General features: G+C 32.5%; 1 protein-coding gene across 1 annotated transcript; it reads right to left on the bottom strand.

The window, feature by feature from the left end:
- Positions 1-5,457: 5,457 nt before the first annotated feature.
- Positions 5,458-21,270, bottom strand: LOC132740336 (neurogenic locus notch homolog protein 1-like). Its single transcript, XM_060728215.1, has 14 exons — positions 21,197-21,270; positions 20,284-20,328; positions 19,862-19,941; positions 18,896-18,964; positions 18,443-18,572; positions 18,089-18,211; positions 17,561-17,731; positions 16,756-16,866; positions 16,295-16,405; positions 15,711-15,821; positions 14,773-14,909; positions 7,223-7,319; positions 6,076-6,234; positions 5,458-5,770 (listed from the first exon to the last, which is right to left on the bottom strand). The coding sequence occupies exons 1-13, from the start codon at positions 21,198-21,200 to the stop codon at positions 6,209-6,211; spliced, it is 1,215 nt and encodes a 404-aa protein (XP_060584198.1). The 5' UTR covers positions 21,201-21,270; the 3' UTR covers positions 5,458-5,770; positions 6,076-6,208.
- Between the last annotated feature and the right edge of the window lie 1,785 nt (positions 21,271-23,055).

Genomic DNA, 23,055 nt, shown 5'->3' with positions numbered 1-23,055 from the left:
TATAGCTTGCTAGGACTTCCTCAGATGGTTGAACTATTTTAGCACACATTACTATCTTGAAAGCAAATTTTAAGAAACGAATGTGAAGATATATCTTATTTTGGACTGTTTCGCGTTATATTTTTATTTTCAACGAAAACTATTTAGCAGCTTACTATCTTGTCATCTTTGCGTCCCAATTTAGAAACTTTAATTTTAAAGTCTTCTGACCGTCTGGCACTAGTTTGCATCGGACAGCACCAATCAATTAAATTTATAGACCATTCTTTTCAACCTTTGAACCTCACTTCTATCTGGATAATACACACGGTCCGGAACAGTACGTCATCGTAACGACAAAAGTTATTTAGATGCTAAGAAGAAAGAATTAAACGTCTTAGAACAGCATCCAATCCCTTTCAGCTGTTTTCGTCGTTAATGGTTTCTTCAAAGTACCTAAATATTACTTAAATAAGTGAGGGTAACAAAAAGCCTAAATGACTGGTTACTGACAAGTCTTTTACGTGTTTATGCTGCTGATTTTATTTCAAATAGAAAGGGAAATGAGACAATATAGGATATCAAAATGTATCAAAAATTAAAATATTTGCAAAAAAACTAATTGTCATGCTAAAATCTCATGTTTAAATCTTCATCTGTTTTTCTCTTTATCAATCAATAAACAACACAAAACCACGATTTAATGTCTTTTCACGAGCAATAATTCATGATATAATTTTATAACAAAACAGACTATGTTGAATTTGATAAGAAACGTCGAATATGTTTTTATTCTTCTTCTTCTGTTTGTGTGTTTTTAGTTTTTCTTTTTTATTAAGCTGAACCGATCTTTTTGACCGGGGCCTTTATCATGCTTCATGTTTCTAATGGACATATCCATCTCTTTCTTAAAATCTATGCCACCTTTCCGATGACGTAGCGTGGTTGAATTCAAATAGTACTCATTTTGTTTTAATAAGCCAATTCACAAGGACGTAAAAATATTCATATAATTGTTTACATATATAAAGTGTTTAAATTTCGACATTTAGTACCGGAACAGAACGGCTGAGAATATAATGTTCTTTATTTATTTAATAACTGTTGGTTTACTTGATTAAGGAGTTTAATTACAAAATTAACACATACCATCGGCGTTCATTGTTTGTCCTGTTTTTGTATACTGAAAAACATAAAAAATAAAGATTATTTATGAAAATGTATAAATTTCATTTCATTGTAATGCTTCTTTTCCGCAGAATTCGTAAAAGATATTTGTATGTTTCATTGAACGTTCTAAATATATTTCACTCACTGAGCACATTGTGCAATAATTGAAAATAACACGATGAAATTATTTAATACATGCACTTTTTGTATGATTAGGAATTTTATAAATCATTATTATTTACATTCTTTTAGTTTTATTGCATTGTGCAAGTGACTGCTCGTTTGTAATTAACTTGTACCCGTACAGTTTCAGACAAGCTTATCTTGAGCATTCTTATACAATTTGGCTACTCTTGTCCATAATTATTTTATTATTTCAAACTTTTATTTCAATAAAAGTGAAATGAAGCAGTAGCTTTCGCAAACAATTACAGTTAAGCTGCTTCACTGTAAAATACGCTATTTGGCAAAACATTTCAAAACAGAATGTTATAATATATATCTTTCGATAAATACATATTCATTGAAAATTGAGAAAAATTGATTAAATAAAATGCGTGTTTTCCTTTTCCGTATTTTCACTGTAAAAATATTTTGATTGAGGTAAAACATATTTTCCGTATTTTCACTGATGTCTTGCCGGGCTACTTTCCTCTAAATTCAGCCAATTAACAAAATTTAAGGGGAAGCCTTTCAAATTCTAATGTCAAAAAAGAGAAACATATATATAATAAACAGAAAATTCAAGAAACCGGCACGAGTGAAGTAGTATACTTTCTACCACTTGATGAATTTATAATAAACAGAAAATTCAAGTTACCGCCATGAATGAAATATCCTACTTTTCTACCACTTGATGAATTTATAGAAAAAATAAACTTAAATATCCTCTATTTCTATCAGCCTAATCATATATCAACAGAACATACATAAACAATACTTACCTTAAAAGAAAGACAAATGTAAAAATGTAAATATTTGTAAAAGTAGCCATTCTTCAAATACTCCAACTATTCACGGTAGCTTCCAATGCTCACAATAAATAAAATTCATCCGGGAGTTTAGATATACGAGTTTTTCAAAAAAAGAAGCATGCAACCAGCTGTTCCTCAAGATGACAACTGTATTAATCTTTGACGGAAAAACAAATATTGTCAGTGCAAAAAAGTACTTTAAATAACAAAGAGATACAATTCTGAACGTTATAAAGGGATCATGTTGTTCTATAAGTGAGAATACTGAGATTTTTCTTAATGCTAACCTTTTAAGGGGGGGGGGGGCCTTTCCCCCCCGGGTGGAAAAATCTTATTCATTTTTAATTTCTTCAAAAAAAAAAAGAAAAAAAAAAAGGGCCTTTTATGTTTGGTATTTTGTTACAGTCTTCAACAAATTTTAATTAGCGGACATATAGATGAGCGATCGCTTTCTCCTTCTTTGGTATGGTATTAAAACACGATTTAACAATGATTAACAATGACAAATGTTTAGGATAAAATATGAAAACAGCCAAAGTAAAAAAAAAGACAGCCCTACTTCTTTTATAAATTGAACATCTTCGAAAATTTCCCGAAGGGTATAACAAGATATTTTTAGGGTCACAGTGGCTATTACATACACGAGGAAATAAATGGTGGCATAGATCGTAGGGAATCTAAATTCGAATACGATCCGTAAACAATTTTAAGAAGTATAAATTTATACAACAGCTGTAATATCATATGATTGTCTTGTTAACTCAAATTTCATAAAGATTAATACTTTTTCAATTGTACTGCAGTGATTTCAAATCATGTTTGACATCACGTTAACAAAAATAACTTTAACCTTTTTCTCCGATGAATTTTATAGACTTTTAATACTTCCGAGGGATCACATTTTTCCAGATATTTGTCCACTTTCAAATGTTGCAACTATCCATTGTCAATTTTGATTGCATTAAGATTGATCCTTGATAAGCCAACAGTATAGAGCCAGGTAAACCTCCATTGTCCTGCCTGAACTGGCTCTATACCAGTTGCAAAAGTTAATCACTTTTTGTTCCAGCAGCTTAAGGTTTTTAGAGCAGAACTGTCCATCGAGAATATGAGAAACGAACTACAGAAAGATCGCAGATACTTGTTCTGAAATTGCAGGTAAAGAGAATCGTCCATGTGTGAATCAGGGGTAAACAACGCAAACGGTTGAATTGTATAAAGCGAAATTAAAGTGTCTGTAAATGGTAAATTTTGATAGAAATTAAATTAAAAGGGATGATTGTGAATATCCAATATAATGATGATCATAATGTTGACCATCCTAATACGGAAGATGATGATTATCAATATACCTAAATAAATTGATGATTACGATGATGATGGTGAGAATGACGATGTTAGTTATCTTGAAGATGATGATACTATGATTATTAAAATAATGATGATTATGATGATCGTGGTGATATAGATGTTAATTCATATGTTGATCGCAATGATGATATGACAATAATACTGATGGTGATAATAAATTTGATAATGTGTTGAGGATGACAATGATGATGATCATCATCATGGTGACGATGAAGAAGAAGAAGAAGAAGGAGGAGAAGAAGAAGATGCTGATGATGATGATGATGATGTTGATGATGATGATGACCATGATGATTCTGGATCAGCGCCTGTTATAGAATTAAACTTAAAAAGATCAAATGACTATGTAAGTAACAAGTCAGGTCAATTTGTTAACAGAATCGCTTCGATAAATAAATTTTATGATGTATTTTATATCTGTTATTTTTTTATTATATTTTTTAACTCGTTAATCATTTATGTTTATTTCACATTTTTCGCGTCAGATGTTGCAAGTGCGAAAGTACTCATGCAAACATGCTTTTAATTACATTTCGTGTCGGGTTTTTTTTACATTTGTCATACTTTGACACTTGATTATTGAGAAAAAAAACAATCAGTCATTTAATATAAGATGAAATTGTATTCAATTCAATCAATTTCTGTTTTCTTTTAGGATCACAAGTAATGGATTTATATTTGATTCTAAGCACAAGAGCACGTAGCACAACCCTAGTTGGTTTATTCAGAATTTACTTTTAGTTCGGATTGGGATTTTAGGAAGCTGTAACTTATAAACACATAATTTTCCGAATGAACCGTTTCCTGGAACCAACCAATACTGGAGTTGTAAATTTTTTTTGTCAAGGAAAAAACAACAATTTTGCTCCTGACCGGGGGTTTGAACCCCCAATCCTATTTTTTAACTTTAGTGATATATTCTTTTGTCGGTTGTTTCGTGTTTGATTGTTTTTGTTTTTTTCAAAACGTATTAAGACACTGCAACATTTTAATTGATATAGTTATTATTCACAATTTTATGTTTTGCATTGGGCAATATCAATATGAAAATCTTGTATTTGAACATCTAAAAAGTTCTTTAAGGGTGAATTTTTAAGTCTTAAGAAGTCCAGTGACCGCCATAGAATAATTACTATATTGACAACCTGCCATTATATTCAAAGCATACTGACTCCCTAATAATACATATTACAATGACTGGGTAAAGTAACAACTTGACCTCCAAACGCAAATGGGGGACCCCCCACAGAATATCTTTTAAATAAAAAACTTTGCCCCGCATGTACCTATCTACTTTTTTTTTAAATTTGATTTTCAAAAAAATTATCAGAAAAATTTAAAGATGGGCTAAAAACAGCGTATCAAAGGGTGATGATAAAAACCAAATTAAAACGAAATCTAAGGGGTTTGATTTTAAACCATATTAACGTATCTTAGGGGTTTGATTTTAAAACCCAAGAGAGAAGACCTTTTGGTTTAAAAATTTCATATAAAATGAAACTTTTACGGGAAAAAAATTAAAAGACAAAAATTTGTTAAAAAAAAATTTTAAATTTTTGAGCGGAAAATAATTTCCGGTATTTTAAATTTTAGTTGTACAAAACTACTTAGGGGGGCAAAAATTTAAAAATTTATTTGATAGCCCATTTAAATTTCCCCTTTTTCCCAATCGCGCCTCTTTTGTTTTTTTAAAAATACCTGTTACAACCGCAATACATTAGTTTCATTTCATAACAAAAATAAAATTCAAAATGCAAATTTTATAAAAGTTGAATGTTTTGCATTGTTAATCAAAATTTTATCAGGCAAATACATATTTTATATAGATTTATTACCAAAACCTTTATATTTGGTGACGATTAAAGAAAGAAGATGTGGCTTCAGGAGCAGTTGCATAAGAATGGTGTATATTATCACAATAAGCATGTATAAGATAGACAATTAAGCGAAAACTAAATTGAGACTTCATTTAATACAATGCAATATGAAACATTTCATCGCCTACACGCGCCTAATCATCATTCTCGACGATTTCAGTGACTGCATCCCTTGGAAAAGATAAAATATCATTCCTGCCCTCCCTGAATCACTCGAATGGACTGTTCCTGGTGTAATATAATCGACGTTTAAATTAACATATGTGCAAGGACCATGCCAGTACCACCATCCTCCGTGGCACAGTTGTGCGTTGTTGCCTCCATTACTTTCATCTACATCATGATCATATGTCGAGAAACGCCGGCCATTGCTGTAGTACAGACCATATGTTGTATCTCCTTAAACGGGACAATTATTAATTTAAAGAAAGGCAATTCTGGTAGAAGAGATCATTAAATTTGAGGATTTTTATCTTTTTTCTGGGGGTGTTTTTTGTTTAGTCTTTTTTGTAGACGTTTGTAGGTTTTTTATTTTGTTTTGTTTTCCTTTTGTGTGTGTGTGTTTTTTTTGTTTGTTTGTTTGTTTTTGTTTTGTTTATTTTGTTATTTTTTTATATTTTCACTGTATTTAAGAATTTAATCTAGAATGGATCGTATAAAATTTAATACATGCATATATGAAATAACAGCTTTAAACATTGTACCTGCAGAGCCGTATCCTTGATCGACGTGCAGCCTGTAGTCGCCTTCGTCTAAATGAAAGTTTGTGTATACTTCAAATGCTTTGGAACCGTCTGCTGATTCTACATCAATTCGTAATTCCGTCTTGTTTTGTGATTATAATTCAAATATATAATGAAGCCCTTGACAATAAAATAAAACAGCGCGATATGTTAGTAATATCGGATGCAACGAACAACATGGTCAAAACAAAGTTCTTTTACTTTCTTTATGTTCAATTTAAAAATAAGTTTTGATTTTTGTTTCAACCAACTTAGATTAAATTAAACAAAAATCTATTAATCTAACATTATTTATCAAACTCAATGCAATATGTGTTTTATGTCGGTATAACGAACATTACAATTGAGTTTCGTTTTTATACTGTCTCCATTTAAATTGCTTTTTTTTAAACGATTGTTATATTATATATTTAGCAAAAAACAAACTTTAATGAAACGGTTATATTTTACCAATAACAGGGTGTCAACGGAAGTTAGATGAAAACACAGGGATGGAAACTTGTATGGATCTCAAAAATGATCATCGCTAAAAAGAAAATGTGAATTTCCGCTGCTCCAGATGTGAAGCATAACACCAGATGTGACAGTGAAATTAGATCAAACTCAAGGTAAGTTTTCAACTTTTTAAACAGGTATACAAATGTATATAATTCAAACCTTTTTTAAGAAAATCAAAATGTGATTCTACCCACCTGACTCTCCTCTATATTACCCAATTTTGTATTTTGATTTCTATGCAGTCTTCATTAAGATATTCTTTCCGCCGTGGGTGCTTGTGTGTCCAAAACATGCAATGTGCATAGAAATCCAATACAAAAATGAGTTATATAGAGCAGAGTCAGGAGTGTAGAATCACACTTCGATTTTCTTATAAAAAGGTTTGAATTTAAAAAGTTGAAAACTTATCTTGCGATTTTCCTAATTCTCTGTCACATCTGGTGTTATGCTTCACATTAACTTTTGACCGATGCTCATTTTTTTTGAGATCTGTATGGGGTTCCTCCCCCGTCGAAAAGCTTACCTTTAAAATTCACATTAAAAATAATTTCTGATAAAATTAATGTCAAATATGTATATAACAAAGGCACAGGCGTACTGAAGTTCATACCTAGCCAGAATTCGCCGTTACTATCTCCAAAACCAATGGAGTAATTAGCGTGATTCCGGTAGAAGTCCACTGAACCATTAAACCGTCTTTGGAACACCTGTGATCAGAAACAGTCTTTATTTTTCCGAAGTCTGACGATTAGTATTATAAGCCCTTCAATTATGCCCCCCGATTAATAATTGAAATATGTTATAGTATTGCACCGGCCCCTTAAAACAAAATCATTTGATCGAGTCTGTTCATGAGAGATAATAAAGGGGCAGCATGTCTAACGTCCCCTAGCTCCGGCTCAGCGGGCGTTGGATAATAGTGGTAGCACACCCTATTCCACAAATAAATATACATTTTGTTATAATTTTCTCTTCCTTTGCTTATCATTTAAGACTATCATAATAATAAAAATAACGTTTAATTGAAATAACAGGATTCACAATAAACGCTGTATACAAAACATTAATTTACTATCAAATCGGCGATCGCAATTATTCATTTTTCACTGTATAGCCAAATGTTTGATCCGCATAATTTATTTTGAACAGGAAAAATAAAGAAGTACATTATACATGAAATATGCTTAAATGGTGTGAATACGTGTCTGTGGATGTTTAGCAGAAAGTAGCAGTCTTGAGCCAAGATATTTCACAAAGGAGTGTTGCGTTGTAAATCTTAATATAATAAAGAGATATTTCCATATATATTGTTGTTTTTAGTCGGTAAATGCAACGTTCGTGTTTTATTTATGTTTTGTTCACTGGCCATATAATAAATATGCAGTTGATTTGTTAATAAAACCGGGAAATATTACATTTTCTTATAGCTTTACTATTTTATGTTATTTTGACAAATGTCACATAAGACTATTTCTTTCCTCCTATAGAAAGTGGGTAATTTTGTACATCTTGATTTCTTTTTTTTAATACAGAATGCGTATTTGCAAGACTACAAAATTTCATATTTTAGTAATATCTGGACTTGTAATTAATTAGAAATGTATCGCCATGCCACGGCTGTCCCCGCATGCAGCCAACATTTCAAATGTTATAATATTTAGTTCAAAATTTGTTTGCACAAACTGTTTTTTCATTCTAAGTTCAAAACACTTAAAACTGTTCAATGTTTACACAAACCATTTTATACAAAGTTCAAAGCACTGAAAATTATTCAGTGTTAACTTTTTGTAAATTACAAATTGCATATTTGTAGTCAAAATAATGACTACATACATTTCCGCAAAAGTATGAGTGCTGAAACTGAATATGATTTTTTCCCAACATTCAAGAGAGATAATAAGTCCAAAGTCATTGAATCACGACCAAATTCAAACTTCAACTGCTTATTCCTAAGATGTCATTATAAGTCAAATTTGAGTTGAATGTGTACAACCATTGGGGAGATAATGGTCGGAGACTAAACATTTTTGATTTATTTTCAAAGTTTAAGTGGCATACCTGTGTCAGTTATCATCAAACCATGACCAAATTCGAACTTGAACAGTGTATTCTTATGACATATCCATATATTAAATTTGAGTTGAATATGTACAACTGGTGGGGAGATAAAGAACGGAAACTGAAAATTTCTTCTTTTTTTCAAAGTTCAAGAGGGATAACTCTGTCAAAAATCATCAAACCATGACCAAATTTGATCTTGACCTGCACATTCTTATGACATATCGATAAATAAAATTTTAGTTGAATGTGTAAAACTGTTGTGGAAAATGAACAGAAACTGAAAATTTCTTATTTTTTTAAAAGTTAGGGGTATAACTCTGCCTAAAATCACTGAACCATGACAAAATTTGACCTTGACCTACACATTCCTATGGCAAATACATATCTTAAATTAGAGTTGAATATGTACACCCGTTGGGTAGATAATGAAAAGAAACTTATTTTTTTTTCAAAGTGGAAGGGGCATAACTCCTTTGGCATATCCATATATCAAATTTGAGTTTAATGTGTACATCTATTGGGAAGATAATGATCCGAAACTGAAAATGTAACTGAAACTGTATATTTTTTACAAAGTGAAAGAGGCATAACTCTGCCAAAATTAATTAAAGAATGACCAAATTCGAACTTGGTCTGCGCATTTCATTGAAGTATCCATATGTCACATTTGAGTTGAATGTGTAAGCCGTTGGGGAGAAAATGAACGGAAACTTAAAATTTTATCAAGAGGCTCTGTCACAAATCATCGGACCATGACCAAATTCAAATTTGACCAGACGAGTATTTTCTAATGATACATCCATATGTCTAATTTGAGCTGAATGTATGCAACCGTTACTAAGATAATGAACAGAAACTGGTGATGACCGAATTACAGAAGGGCGGAAGGATGGGAGGACGAAAGGGCGGAATGACGGAACAGAGTAACACTATATGCCCCGGCCATTTTATTGTGGAGGCATAAAAATCCGTATTCTAGTATAACAGGGACTTCGTACAACAATGTCACCGTATATGACGAGTGCACGGTATATAAGTCATATACGTATTGCAAGATAAACGGTCCTGTACATCTCCATTTATTCATAATTACGGAAATCCGTACACATCCGTGTCTCCATATATTTTCTGCTATGGTCTTAATGGCGTGGAATGCCGTTTATTGCATAGGATTTTTACACAGGGCGATCTTTTACTGACAAACAAGATAGCAACACGCTGTGATAGCGTTACATTTATCAAAAGGGGTAGGGAAATAAAATCACGTGTTGCAAAATATTTGAGTGGGTGATCCCCTGTTTATTTTGGTCATTTAGACTGAGTATACGTTTTACAGGACGTTTAAAGAAAAATATCAAAAACTATTTCAGGATTTTTTTACCAGCCGCGTTAAAGCCGAAAAATAAGGCCAAACTGAACGTCAAAATGTACACAAAATTGACAATTTTCTTTCCATTTTTCAAACATTTTTTTGCGCAAAACAATAAATTTGAAATCAGCATACATGACTTTAATTTCCGTCGAATACTGTAGAATGTAAGACATTATGTTAGCCGATAGCGTTTTGATACCCGTAACAGTTGCCAAGCATTAGCAACGACGGTACATTCTAAAACGGGCTTTGGTGGTCAACCTTGACGCCATGTGTACAAAAAAGGCTGACACTAATGGAGTAAAATCAACGGAATCTAATCTGAAATATGGCTTCCTTTTAACATGCCAATTTTCAAGACGCTTTTCAAAAATTAGCAAATTGTCACGTTCTACCTTACGGTTGCTATAGATAATTGATAGATAGATTGTATTTGCTATCATATAGAGAAGTGTTCCAGCTTTGTAAATTCGTTACATGACTGGCGAGTTTTTTTCTGTATATACGTGTACGTAAAACACACAATATGCGACCAACTGCTTCAACACCGTCCGATTTCGTTGACGATTCAATTTTGTAAAAGTTTGAAGGGTCACCTTTGCGGAAACGTAAAGCTCAAAGCCCTGGCCCAAATAAATTGTCCGTGAAAAGTTACAAATAATTTTGACAGATTGTATGGTCAAGTATAATCTTAGAATCCTACAAGTGTTGATGCTGGGCCAAATAGGCTGACAATATCTATATATCTAATTACAAATGTATATCTATATTGGTAATTTATATCTAGCTCGATGATTGTTTGCATATTTACACACTTCTTCGTTTTGCAAATAGAACTCTTTTAGTGTGATGACAAGTCAAGTTTAACGACCTTGACCTCCTGGGTTTTGAACCGCCGATAAAGTTCTAAGTCACATAAACTTGTGGGTACACATAACTCTTTTGAAGATTTTACAGTTAGGTCTGTACAGCTAATACTACTAGCCTAAGAGATTAGGGTTATTTAATCAATTTTTTTATCTTAATGTGAGACTTACATTAGAGCAAGAATATAGTTTCTCCTTTACAAAAAACAAAATCTTACCAAGTGTTGCTTTCAAAACGATTCGGAATCCAAGATGGCGTCCAAAATGTCCGCCGATTCTTTGCAAAAACGGGTATATATCTTATTATAGTAGATTTTACAGCACAGATTATCCTGTTTTCAATAAAAATGTATACAAACATTTTGGAAATAGTATGTTTTTCCCTGATCTTGGGACGAAATTACCCCACTCACTTTAACCAAGTATAAAACTTACAAGTAATGCGATTTCTTTCAATGTTTGCACCTTGAACATTCTATTTATGAAAAACAAAACAATATTAGAATTTAAGTAGTTTCTTGGAACATTTTTAGGTAACCGGTTTTTTTTAAATGTGCAAAGAAAGGGCATTTTTCTTTGACATTTTTGAAAATTTTAATACATTGTACAAAAACCTGAAATATATGTATTTGATTGTAATTCAATTATAATTTGATTATTTCCGAAATGTTAGTATACCTTTGTATTGAAAACGGCAAATATGTGTTGTAAAACCTACAATAAAAATCTAACATAATAAAATATATACCCGTTTGGCATAGAATCGGCGACCCTTTTGGATTCTGAAACGTTGTGAAAGGAACATTTCGTAAGTTTTGGATTTTTGTAATTTAAAGGAGAAACTTAATACTTGATCTGGTGTAAGTTTCAGATTTGGACAACAATTTTGATTATAGGCCCTGAGGTCTTATGCTAGCAGTTTTGATCAATAGCCAATTTTAGAGTATTTGCACAAGTTGTTGCGCTCGCAAAGATGCTTTGAATCAGTACTGCTTGATTATTATTGGTTTAAACATATTTATTTTTTCATCAAGTTACAATTTTCACATCAAACACAAAATTTATACAAAATCATGATAAAGTGGATTGAACTGGAAGCTCAAAGCTTATTGTAATTCTCTCCACTTCTAGCTATACATCGGTACATATTTTGGCGATACAGATGATTTAATAAATTGTTACATCCAAGATATATTAACATTATTATTATTAGGAAAATAAGACAAAATTAGAACAAAACAATCGAAAAAAAAATCGAAAGAAAAACATAAAGAAGTGTAAAGAAGTTTAAATTAGGAATAAAATTCGAGTAAAGAAGAAAATATGAGAAAATTTAAAGATATAAAGAAGTGTGAAGCTATAGAATTGGGCGAACTGCAGAATGACACATTCATAAAGATGATGGATCTTTTCAGATCAGTCAAAACGTTTAGACTTTTCAATATAAGTGTGAACAGCTTTGAATATACTTTCATTCTCTCCAACTGATAAAGATGTGTTTCCTGAAATAATGGTTTTAAGAGAAACAATACAATAAGTATTGATAACATTTATCAAGGAAGGTCTGATATTATCATACTGCCTACAATGCAAGAAGAAGTGAGAGGCTGTTTCACGTAATCCACAGGTACAAAGAGGTGATGGGATGATATTTTTGGAAAATAGGTCATCTGCAAGTAAGCTACAATTTGTACGAATACGGGCGTGAATAATTTGATTTTTACGTTTTCCAAAGTAGAAATATTGCGGTACAGTTTTTGTTTGTTTAAACAATTCTTTCTTAAAAGTTGAAACTGATGCTGCATTTCTAAGAGATATAGGAAGTTCATTAAAGGCTCTAGTTGTTGCAGGGAGAAATGAGTCATAGTACAGCGATGTTCTAGCTCTTGGTGTTCTACGATCTTCACGGTTACGGAGGAGATAATTTTCGTTATCAACTAATGGCGGACATAAATCTGAAAGATAAGATGGCGTTAGGTTGGACTTCATTTTGTAGAAAAGGAGTAACTTATGTTTCTGACGTCTGGATTCTAAAGTGTCCCAACCAACTTCATCAAGAAGCTTTTGCAAAGAGACTAGTTTAGTTGCACCTGTAACAATACGGGCAGCCTCATACTGGACATTTTCAAGTGCGGTTTTTTGCTCGAGTGTACAATTGTCAAAAACTATATCACCATATTCTAATATTGGCCGAATAAATGAAATGTATATAGTTTGTAACGATTGTCGGTCAAGAGTGAACTTAAGTTTCCGCATTATATTTATGCGCTGATAAGCTTTTCCAAGTACATAATCAATATGAGTATTCCATTTCAAATTATTTGCAAAAATTAGACCTAGATGTTTGTGGCTAGATACCTCCTGAATTTCAACATTGTTCATAAATACGTGAGGATGATTTGGGGTGTTTGGTTTACGAGAAATGATTAGAGATTCTGTTTTCTTAGGATTGAATTTCACTAGCCACTTTGAGGCCCATCTTGATATTGTTTGTAAGTCTGCGTTCAAAGTTTCGGCAGCACTTACTGGATCTTCGACTGTAATGTAAAGACTGGTATCATCAGCGAACAGGCGTATATTAGCTCTTATGTCGGCAACAATATCATTGATAAAAATGAGAAAAAGAAGGGGACCCAAGATGGACCCTTGAGGTACACCTGCTCTGTTTCCACCTTGATATTTCACCTGGCACAACAACCCTTTGTTTTCTGTTCGACAGATAAGAGGAGAACCAACCTTTAAGATTTCCTTTAATACCAAAACTTTTCAATTTATGTAACAGGCCTTTATGCCAAACCCTATCAAAAGCTTTGCTGACGTCGCAAAATACTGCTCTGACCTCTTTTCCAATTTCAATTGCCTCAGTAAAGAAATTATACAAGAAAGTAAATGATTTACGGTTGAATCGCCGGGGACAAAAAAAAGACTGAAAAGGTCTTAAAAGGTTATGTGATAGAATATGGTTAAAAATGTATTTATGTGATAGAATATGATTATAAATGTATTTAAAACAATTCTTTCAAAGACCTTCCCTGTTGTACATAAAAGAGATACAGGACGGTAATTCCCAGGTAAAGATCGATCTCCGGAAATGAAAATTGGAGTGACATTGGCTTCTTTCCACGCTTGAGGATATCTAGATGCACGAAGAGACTGATTGAATGGATCTGAAAAAGGAATAGACATTTCTTTGGAAAGTTCTTTAAGAACCCTGTTGTTAATTCAATCAGGGCCCGATGCTTTACCTAAAGTAAGCGTTTGTAGTAGTAACAATTGAATTGAATTTATGAGGGGAAAGCTCTTCTTCTTCAATAATCTGTGTAGGGTTTACATCTAAAATGGTTTGATCTCGGAAATAATTGTTAAGAATATCAGCTTTACATTGTTCATCTTCAAATAGATCGTCACCGTCTTGCAACGGCGGTATTGTTGAAGAGCCATTTGATGGTTTTATAAAAGATTTTAGACAAGACCACCAAGACATAGTTGACCTAGATGTAGTTTGAAGGTTTGCAGCAAGTTTATGGATGTGATCATCTTTAGCCTTTCTTATATCTGAAATTAATTGATTACGCAGAGATCTAAATTTTGTCCAGTCAGCTGCATTGTTTGTTCTTTTCGCTTTTCTGTATGCTCTGCGTCTACGTCGTATTTGGAATTTTAAGTATGATGTAATCCATGGAGGGTCACTTGGACGAACTGTTATTTGTTTATTTGGAATACAAGATTTCGAGCATTTTAAAATGACATCAGAAAGATTATTATTGCCAAAGTACAAAACAACACTGTTTGAAATAATTATTTTGTTTCACTGAGTTTCTTTAATTTTGCAATGTGATAACTACATATTTGTAAACCTACCGACCATCCGCCGCTGGCAGTATCTAAATCGCAGTATATTTCTTTATAGACTTTAGATTTCCACAGCCGGATTCCATATATACCATTTCTTTGACCAAGAGACATTTTCTGAATGTCAAAACAATCAGATGCTGGAACTGAAAGAAAACACGTACTATAATTATCAGGAGCATACATATATTACGTATGTATAAGTATTGTCAGAGGAGATAACACGCTAACTGGTTTAATACTGGACGCAGTAAAGAAACCTAAAAATATAAGAAATCAATTTTGATGATAAATAACTTATATTTGAAGTTTGAAAGTTCTCAACAAGGTAAAAAGGTATTGTAAAGTATACCAAATTTTCAGGGAATTTAAAAGTTCAAGGAGGGGGGTATTATTCTGAAAAGATACAAGAGTTGTGAACCTTCTCAAGTATGATATGGGTGACGATAAAGAACATATACTTGAAGTTTAAAGTTAATCCCTTAAGAAAAAGGACGTTTTAGTTAACATATTTTACTGCACAAAAATTGAACCAATAAACTGAATGCGGACGTAGACGCCGAGGCCGACTTGTGTAGAACAGCTCTCCATAAATTTTTCTGAATTTCGATTTAAAAAAAAAAACATCAACCTCATGACTGCAGTCAAAATTTTTTTTCTAAGATGAATCTTATGACTAAGAGTAGTCGCTACTATTAGGCAACTATTTTATTTCGTACTCGTCCGTATATGTTAAATAAACGGGACCATTTTACCACGGATATTAGTTTAGTTTCTCATTGTTAGTCTTTTCCCGTTTGGTCAGTGGTCATACGCGAATAAATTATTTTTTCTAGCTCAGTGTTCTTCTTTTAATTGCGCGCCTTTTCTATTCTTTTGCTTCTTATTTCTATTTCAGTATTATGAATGCGGTTATCGCATTTTAGACAGGTTGCCTAGATCGTTACCTGTTTCACAGAGGTTGCCTGTAACACCCAGGGGGCAGTTGCATGTGTAATTTGTTACCCCGTTTACACAATTTCCTCGAATACACGGATTTGAAGAACAAAAGTCGATACCTTTGATAAAAGTAAAATTACAAGTTATATTTTTAAAGTACATTCACTGTTTCATGTTTGGAGCATATATCAATATGAATATACTATAAACCCTAATTGTATATATCAACTAGTATGATGAATGTTCAGCTCTTTAATGCTTAATTCTTATATTAGGCACATTCGAAAAGATTTCCAGAAATCTGTCTTATTTTGGTTTGACATAATGAACTTGCCTGTGTTCCACATGTTTGATAATAGCTTTGACATTGTTCTTTTGAAAACGATAATGTAAATAAAAGTATGCAATAGAAATTGATTTCAGATGGATATCTATATATTTCTATACTTCTACAAATTGTGTTTAACTTATTTTTCGTAAGCTCGTATTTTATCAGTAATTTCAGTTTGAAGAACAGTTTGAAGTAGTAGCGAATCAAACATTCGCGTGTTGTATCTTTCGTCTCAAATGTTCTATTTCGGTAGATATTTACTTGTGTTACAGTATTTTCCCCTGAATCCATCTGTACAAGAGCACACAAAACCATCCTTGTTATCAAAACATGTTCCGTGAACGCAAGGATTAGATTTACACATCGAATTTGCTGAAAGTTAGAAAAATGATTGTGAGATATAAATTGGTAAAAGAGTACTTTTTATACATGTTGGTAGGATAAGTGTAAGGCAGTATCAACATAACATAATTTTAATTCATTTGCGGGAAACATTTTTTATTTATTTAAAATTCTTTTGGTGAGGTTTTGTATTGTGTTCAAAATACAAAGTACAACGCTTACATTTTGTTTCGCTAAAATTGTTGTTAAAATATATGCACGATCATGCAATGGCATGTTATAAAATGCAAATAAGTTTCTCCGATTGTTTGGTAATTGTCAATGTTATCGAGTGTAATAATATATTGTCATATAAAGTCAAAAACATATTTTGTCCTTACAAATATTGCAATATCTTCCCTCAAAGCCTTGGTCACATGTACATAAGAAATCATTTCTAAGGTCAATACATGATCCATGGACACAGGGATTTGGTTGGCAATGGCTCAAATCTGAAAAAAGTCTCAATTAAATAAATCAGTCAAGTTTGCATCAAACGGTGAATTTACGGTACAGATGGAAAGTTAAATTTAGCTGCAGTCTAGTGTATGAAAAATATGTATACTTTTCTGTTAATTTTGTCGAAAATAAGTTCGCATGTGTTTCATTCCTATGCAATTACCGCTATATCGCAATAGTAAGTTCGTTTTTAGTTTTGCAGTAGCAGAGTGTATATATAATTTTCGTAATTCATTAAATCTTTAAATGTAACAAGTATCTAAAATGGTATTAGAAATAACAGATAAACGGGCTATGAATTAAATAGTATATTTAACAATGATTTTTTTTTTATTTTGCTGTTGTCGCTGTTTTATCATTAAAACATTTGATTGATTTACCACAAGTTAGATGTGAACATATATCAATACGATACGATAATGCTCAATCAAATCGAGTCTGCAAAATTTTCAATTTTGCTGGTTTGTGCGTTCTGTAAGGTTTTCTATGTTTGATTTCCTTTTGAATATCGTAGCTATAAGGTTTGAAAACAAACACTGTCTTCCCTCATTTTAAAATTGTTTCTTCTATTTTGATATACTGATTTTTGTTAAACATAAAATTATTTGGAAACAAAAAGACAAAATGTTTGATGAGCAAATATTGTAGATTGAAAGATGAAATCATTATTTATCCTTCATAACATACTGGGACACAGATCCAGTTCACACACTTTGCTGTCTGTACTATTGCCTAGACATATCTGACCACCGTATTGTGGTGCAGGATTCGTGCAGGATCTTGTTCTTGTCTTTAAACATTTTTCGCATGTAACGTCACACGAGGACCATGCAGACCACGGTGTCCAGTTTCCGTCAACTTTATGGAATTGAGTCAGCACAAATTCGAATTTGAATACAAACAAACTTTAATCGAGATTTATTAATGAATTATTAATAGATTTTAAATAATTAAGCATCGCTGATAAGTTTTTGTAAGACTTTCAATATCGGCTTAAACTAGTTTTCATACATTTCCGAATTTTAAAAATAGCTTATTTTTCACATTTGGAGAACATAGTTTGTTTGACTTCATGCTAAAATAAAGCTACATGTTTCATCCCTTATGAAACCCATTCGAAAATATGTTTTACGCAATTTGTATTTGTTATCATTGTTGCGTTTTCTTCAGTGATAAACTTTATCAAAAGAAACTAGTCAGAGATAGTATACATACCAACGTTGCACAAATTACAAAACTTAGGGCACACTTTCTTAGCTTGAGAGATATCATTGCATATGTTGAACAAAGAGTTAAGTCTTGCACAGTCAAAGGAATCGTCATCAATACATGATTGAGCTGAAATTGATTGGGGCTGTCTAAGATAAAAATTGTTATTGACATATCGGTTATTTTCAATATACTTGTATGTGTTAGAACAAAACTGTAATTTAGAGTTAATTAAATGCACAAAAAAAATATTGAAAAATTTTAATTTCTTGACTTAAAATTAAATGAATTAAATATTCAAAACTACATCATTAATAGACTGAATAACATCAGAAAAGTCACCCAATGACAAATACGTACGTTTCAGATGTTCACATAAATTTTTATTGCAATGATCACTGGAACAGCATTCAAGGCAATCAGTTGTTTGTCTCGTATTAAGATCTCTGCCTACTATAGTGGCTGGAATATTTCCATGGGCTGCGCATTGCTGTTTTGTAAAAATGTATGTTGAAGAAGAAATAATAATAACAACTACACTATGCTGCTATGCCGCTTTGTATAAAGGCAACCCAAGCAATATACGAATCTTAAAGATAAAACCGGACATGTTTCTTACTCTGCTTATCAAAATATGTCATCAAATGTGTATGCGAACCTGATAAAACTGAATACAAGACACGACGTAGCGAAAGTGTCGACATTTTACAAACTTACGATTGGTGTTAGCATTATCAATATACGTGACTCGAAAACCGTCTTTTCTTATTAAAGCAATACTTATTACAAAAGATTTATCATAATATACTGTACCTGATTGCCGATACAACCTAGTACATTCATGTGATGTTGATTTGTCGATGAAGTATTTAGAAAGCAAGCCTGAAAAGAAATTCATTTGAATGACAACAGCATATTATTACTTTTGGCAAATGACAAAAAAAAACCCATGCATAGTCCTGAGGCATCAATATTAGATACTTACAAGGGTTTTACAAGTTTCCATAACATTAGTTAGCATTTTCGGATGTAAAAGATGGAGAAGGTGTGTGACAAATGTATTCAGCTTTTTTCATTGCACATTCATCAGTTTTCTTAGTTTTTTTTTTCTTTTCTTTTTTTATTTGTGTCACGGTTCAGAACTGATCGCTATTTATGGGAGATAGTGTGTGAGCGGCCAGATAGCTCTGTCAGTAGAGCCGCGGTACGGTATTCCGAGGGTCTCGGGCTTGAGTCCCGGTCAGGCTGCTCATTTTTCTCACCCTGTGACATTTGGCGCCCAACGGGTGACTGTGATGGTATAAGCTCCGAGTTCAATTTCACATTGTTCTCTGTACCCATTAGAAATTCGAGGACGAATTTCAATATAGCGGGGGGGAGTATGTCACGGTTCAGAACTGTTCACTATTTAGGGGAGATAGTGTTAAGCGACCGGATAGCTCAGTCGGTAGAGCCGAGGTAAGGTGTCCGAGGGTCCCGGGTTCTAGTCCCGGTCAGACTGCACATTTTTCTCACCTTTTGTCTTTCTTTTATTTTTTCGTTGTTATTTTCTTTTTGTATTACATTGGACTAAAATTTAAAGCATGATACTGATATGTTTGTGGCGAAATAAGTCTAGCACATGATGTTTCCTTGTACATGAAACACATGGCATACAAAGAACACGTTTAATAGAAATAATTACTTTGAAAAATGAAAGGTTAAAATACAGATTATAGACGGGACTTGTGTAGTTTTGTTAAAAAAAATCACTGAAATTTCAGTTTCTACTGTACGCACCTGTCCATCCTTACATACAAGTGTGTTGTTGCAACTATTGACATCGTTTATAGCCTGACAGCTGAAACATTCTAGTGCAGCTGCATTAAAATATACAAAAAACACGTTCATTTTTTAATAAATCTTAGGTGTTATGGGGCTTGCATCAACTATTATCTTTTTTTTTTCATTGCGCTCGAATGATATCGGTTTTCTAGAATATGTAAGACATCAACTTTCAAAACGTACAAAAATGTATGGTTTCTTTATCAGGAGCATCGCTCGTACGTAGTAGCATTGGGAAAAATATAAATTAGAAATTTATGTAGAAAACTTAGATAAAAGTTAGAATTTCTTACGGATGAATGAATGTAAATGATTTAAGAACATTACAAAGATCATGTTAATGATTTAGCTAATGAAAGGAAATAATTTATACATACCGGTGTTCTGAACAAATAGATGTACAATTGACAGGACGAGTAACACTGAAAGAAATGAAAAAGATCAAAATTAAATTTTTTTTCTTTTCAAAAAATATCTAAAAACGATTTTCCCCACAAAATGTTTTTAAAAAACTAACTTGGTTTTTTTTAAAAATTTAACTTTAAACTAAGCTATATTATTGTGTAAAAAAAAAACCTTAACGTTTTTAGTCAATATTTGTTTTTTTACGAGTTTAATTTTAAAAACAATAAGAATTATGAAATACAAAGCCCAAGCTGTAGGCTCACTTACATTGAGATATCTTAACAGAAAAACATGATCAAAAAGGGGAAAATAAAAATAATAAGGTATTTTTAATATGATTATATAGTAAAAAAAAATTTTAAAAAAATTTTACTTTATGCCACTTATTTTTTAAAGAACCCCCCTAGGATAAAAACTATCCTTCCCGCCATAATCATAAAAAGTTAATATGAAATATGTTTGGGAAAAAAGTTTTCCCCCAATTTTTTCTCTTCTTAAGGGGTATTTTGACTCTCAAAAAATTTTTCATTCAGCCTTGTGGGGTTTTTGTTGTTTTTTGATATCAAAATCTAACAATTTAAAAACAAAATACAAAAAGGGAAAATCCCTTCAAATGTTAAAAAGGCTTTACATCCCCCTTAAGTGTTGAAAATCAGTACCGTCAAGCCCCTAAAGGCGTTTAGGGGTTGCCTTTTTAAAATTTCTTTTTACGTAAAATGCTTCCCCAATTTAGGAAATTTTTGAAAATTTTCCGCATTTTGCCAGTTTTTTAAATAAAAGAAATGCTGAAACATTTTTTTTAGTCAAAAAACAAAAAAAAAATTTTTTTTTAAGGGAAAAAAAAAATGATATTTTGAATATATTAACAATTAAAGCAGTACTTACTCATCCTTAAGACCAACAATGTTTGCAATATTTTTCTTTTAGACTGATAAAAAATTATCAACAAGTTTTGACACACATGATCTAAAAAGATAACGAATTTTAAAGCGTGTTGTTCCAATGTTTTATTTAAAATAGCTAATTTAATATAACGGGCATGATTTCGGTGACGACTTCTTGGACACTTATACAAATAATGTGTACGTTAAAGAAACATGAGAACGTCGGCTTGGCATTCCACAATATGCCGGAAAATGATCCATTAAAACCTTAAGCATTGATATTTTGTAGTAAACGCGGTGAATTATATCAATAAAGATTAGATTTTACATCAGAATCAAGCCATTTCAGAAGAAAACATCGGTTATAACCTTTATACGACTGCTACTTATGAATCTGTATATAGCTATAACATTTCTGTTACTAGGTAACACGTTACCATGCACTGTGCAATCAGCAACCTTCTCGGATGACTCTTAAAAATGTATATACGGAGAGTGTAATAAAGGATTATTTTTAAAATGAAACTTATTTTGAAACAAGAAAAGCACGTTGCATCGTGCTGTACGATTGTGAAGATTCAGAAGCATATCATTTCTGATTTAAGATAGTGGATATCTCATTGAAACTTAAAAATAACCCTCTCTACGCATCTTATTAATCAAATTTCAAATGCATGGTTAACACTCACATGTTGTTTGTATTATAGAGTAAAACTGTTGTATATAGACCAGATTACTGATAAACTTGAATTGTATTTAATTTAATTGAATGAAACAACGAAACATCATTTCAAACTATAGGTGTACTTTTTACTTTTAATCGTAGAGTTTTGAGTGGATGCCGAAGCCGTCACAGATAATGAGTGTAATCAAACGAAATTCTCATGTTAAGCATTGGTAAAAAGCAAACAAAATTCTGATAAATAAGATGACTAATGTGGTAAGATTTTTCTCCCTATCTTTGAACACATAGCTTTTTTGAATCACGTTATTACTATCACTGGCCTACTAGCATAGAATTTAAAAACGTCATGGAAAGTCACGATAACATAATCTTTAATTTCCATGACGTAGGGTCATCATGCTCATGCCTATGTCACAAATGAACACACTGCCCCCGTGCGGGGTCAATTTTCCCAAACAATCGTAATATCGGCCGATGTCCGTCGGACCAACGTGACAATAGGACGGCAGCAACTGAAAATTTTGGTCATCGGGCGGGTGCCGTCGTGTTTTAAGTACTACTAAAAAAGCTAACGGTGGCCGGACGATTATTTTTAGGGTCAGAGAGTTGAAAATGTCATCTGGCAGTTATCGCCAGGTCACCGGACAGCGCCCAGGCGATGTTTTTGGCTTGGACGATTGTTTTTGATACAAAAACACCGTCCGATTTAAAAGGCGACCGGACGGACATCGCCGGACATCGACCGGCGCCCGAATAGACACCAGTTGGCGAACGAGTATCACCCGGTTCGCATACGATTCATGCACAGTCACCGGGTGTTCATCGTTTTGTCGTACGGCGATCGCGCGGCTTGAGTTTGTTATAATTACGGGGGCTTCAGATTTCTGTAGTTGCCTAAAAATTAATCAGTGAATTTTTAAATTTGTTAACATGATTTAATATGAACTCTATGGTCGTGTAAGAACGTTTACGCGGATTAATATTAAAGTAAAGGCAAACTACAATTGTTGCATTTTTGCTTGGTCTTCATCTTGTCTCTATTAGCTGCCTTCTTGGCTGGCATATTGACCACTGACTGATTGTTTAAAAGAATATCATATAATGCCAAGCCTTTACCGCCCGGCACCCACACGGCGACCGTCCGATCCATTTATAAATCGCACAAGCGCCGTCCG

Source organism: Ruditapes philippinarum, unplaced genomic scaffold (assembly GCF_026571515.1).
Source record: "Ruditapes philippinarum isolate M1 unplaced genomic scaffold, ASM2657151v2 ctg6880_1_1_1_1, whole genome shotgun sequence".
Lineage (NCBI taxonomy): Eukaryota > Metazoa > Mollusca > Bivalvia > Venerida > Veneridae > Ruditapes > Ruditapes philippinarum.
This window is presented reverse-complemented; position numbering and strand designations above follow the sequence as displayed.

Coding starts and splice junctions, on each gene's coding strand:
- LOC132740336 (XM_060728215.1), bottom strand. Junction 14,910..15,710: donor AGGCAACCTCTGTGAAACAG/GTAACGATCTAG, acceptor GTTTTCTTTCAG/TTCCAGCATCTGATTGTTTT. Junction 6,235..7,222: donor TAACGGCGAATTCTGGCTAG/GTATGAACTTCA, acceptor TTTATTGTCAAG/GGCTTCATTATATATTTGAA.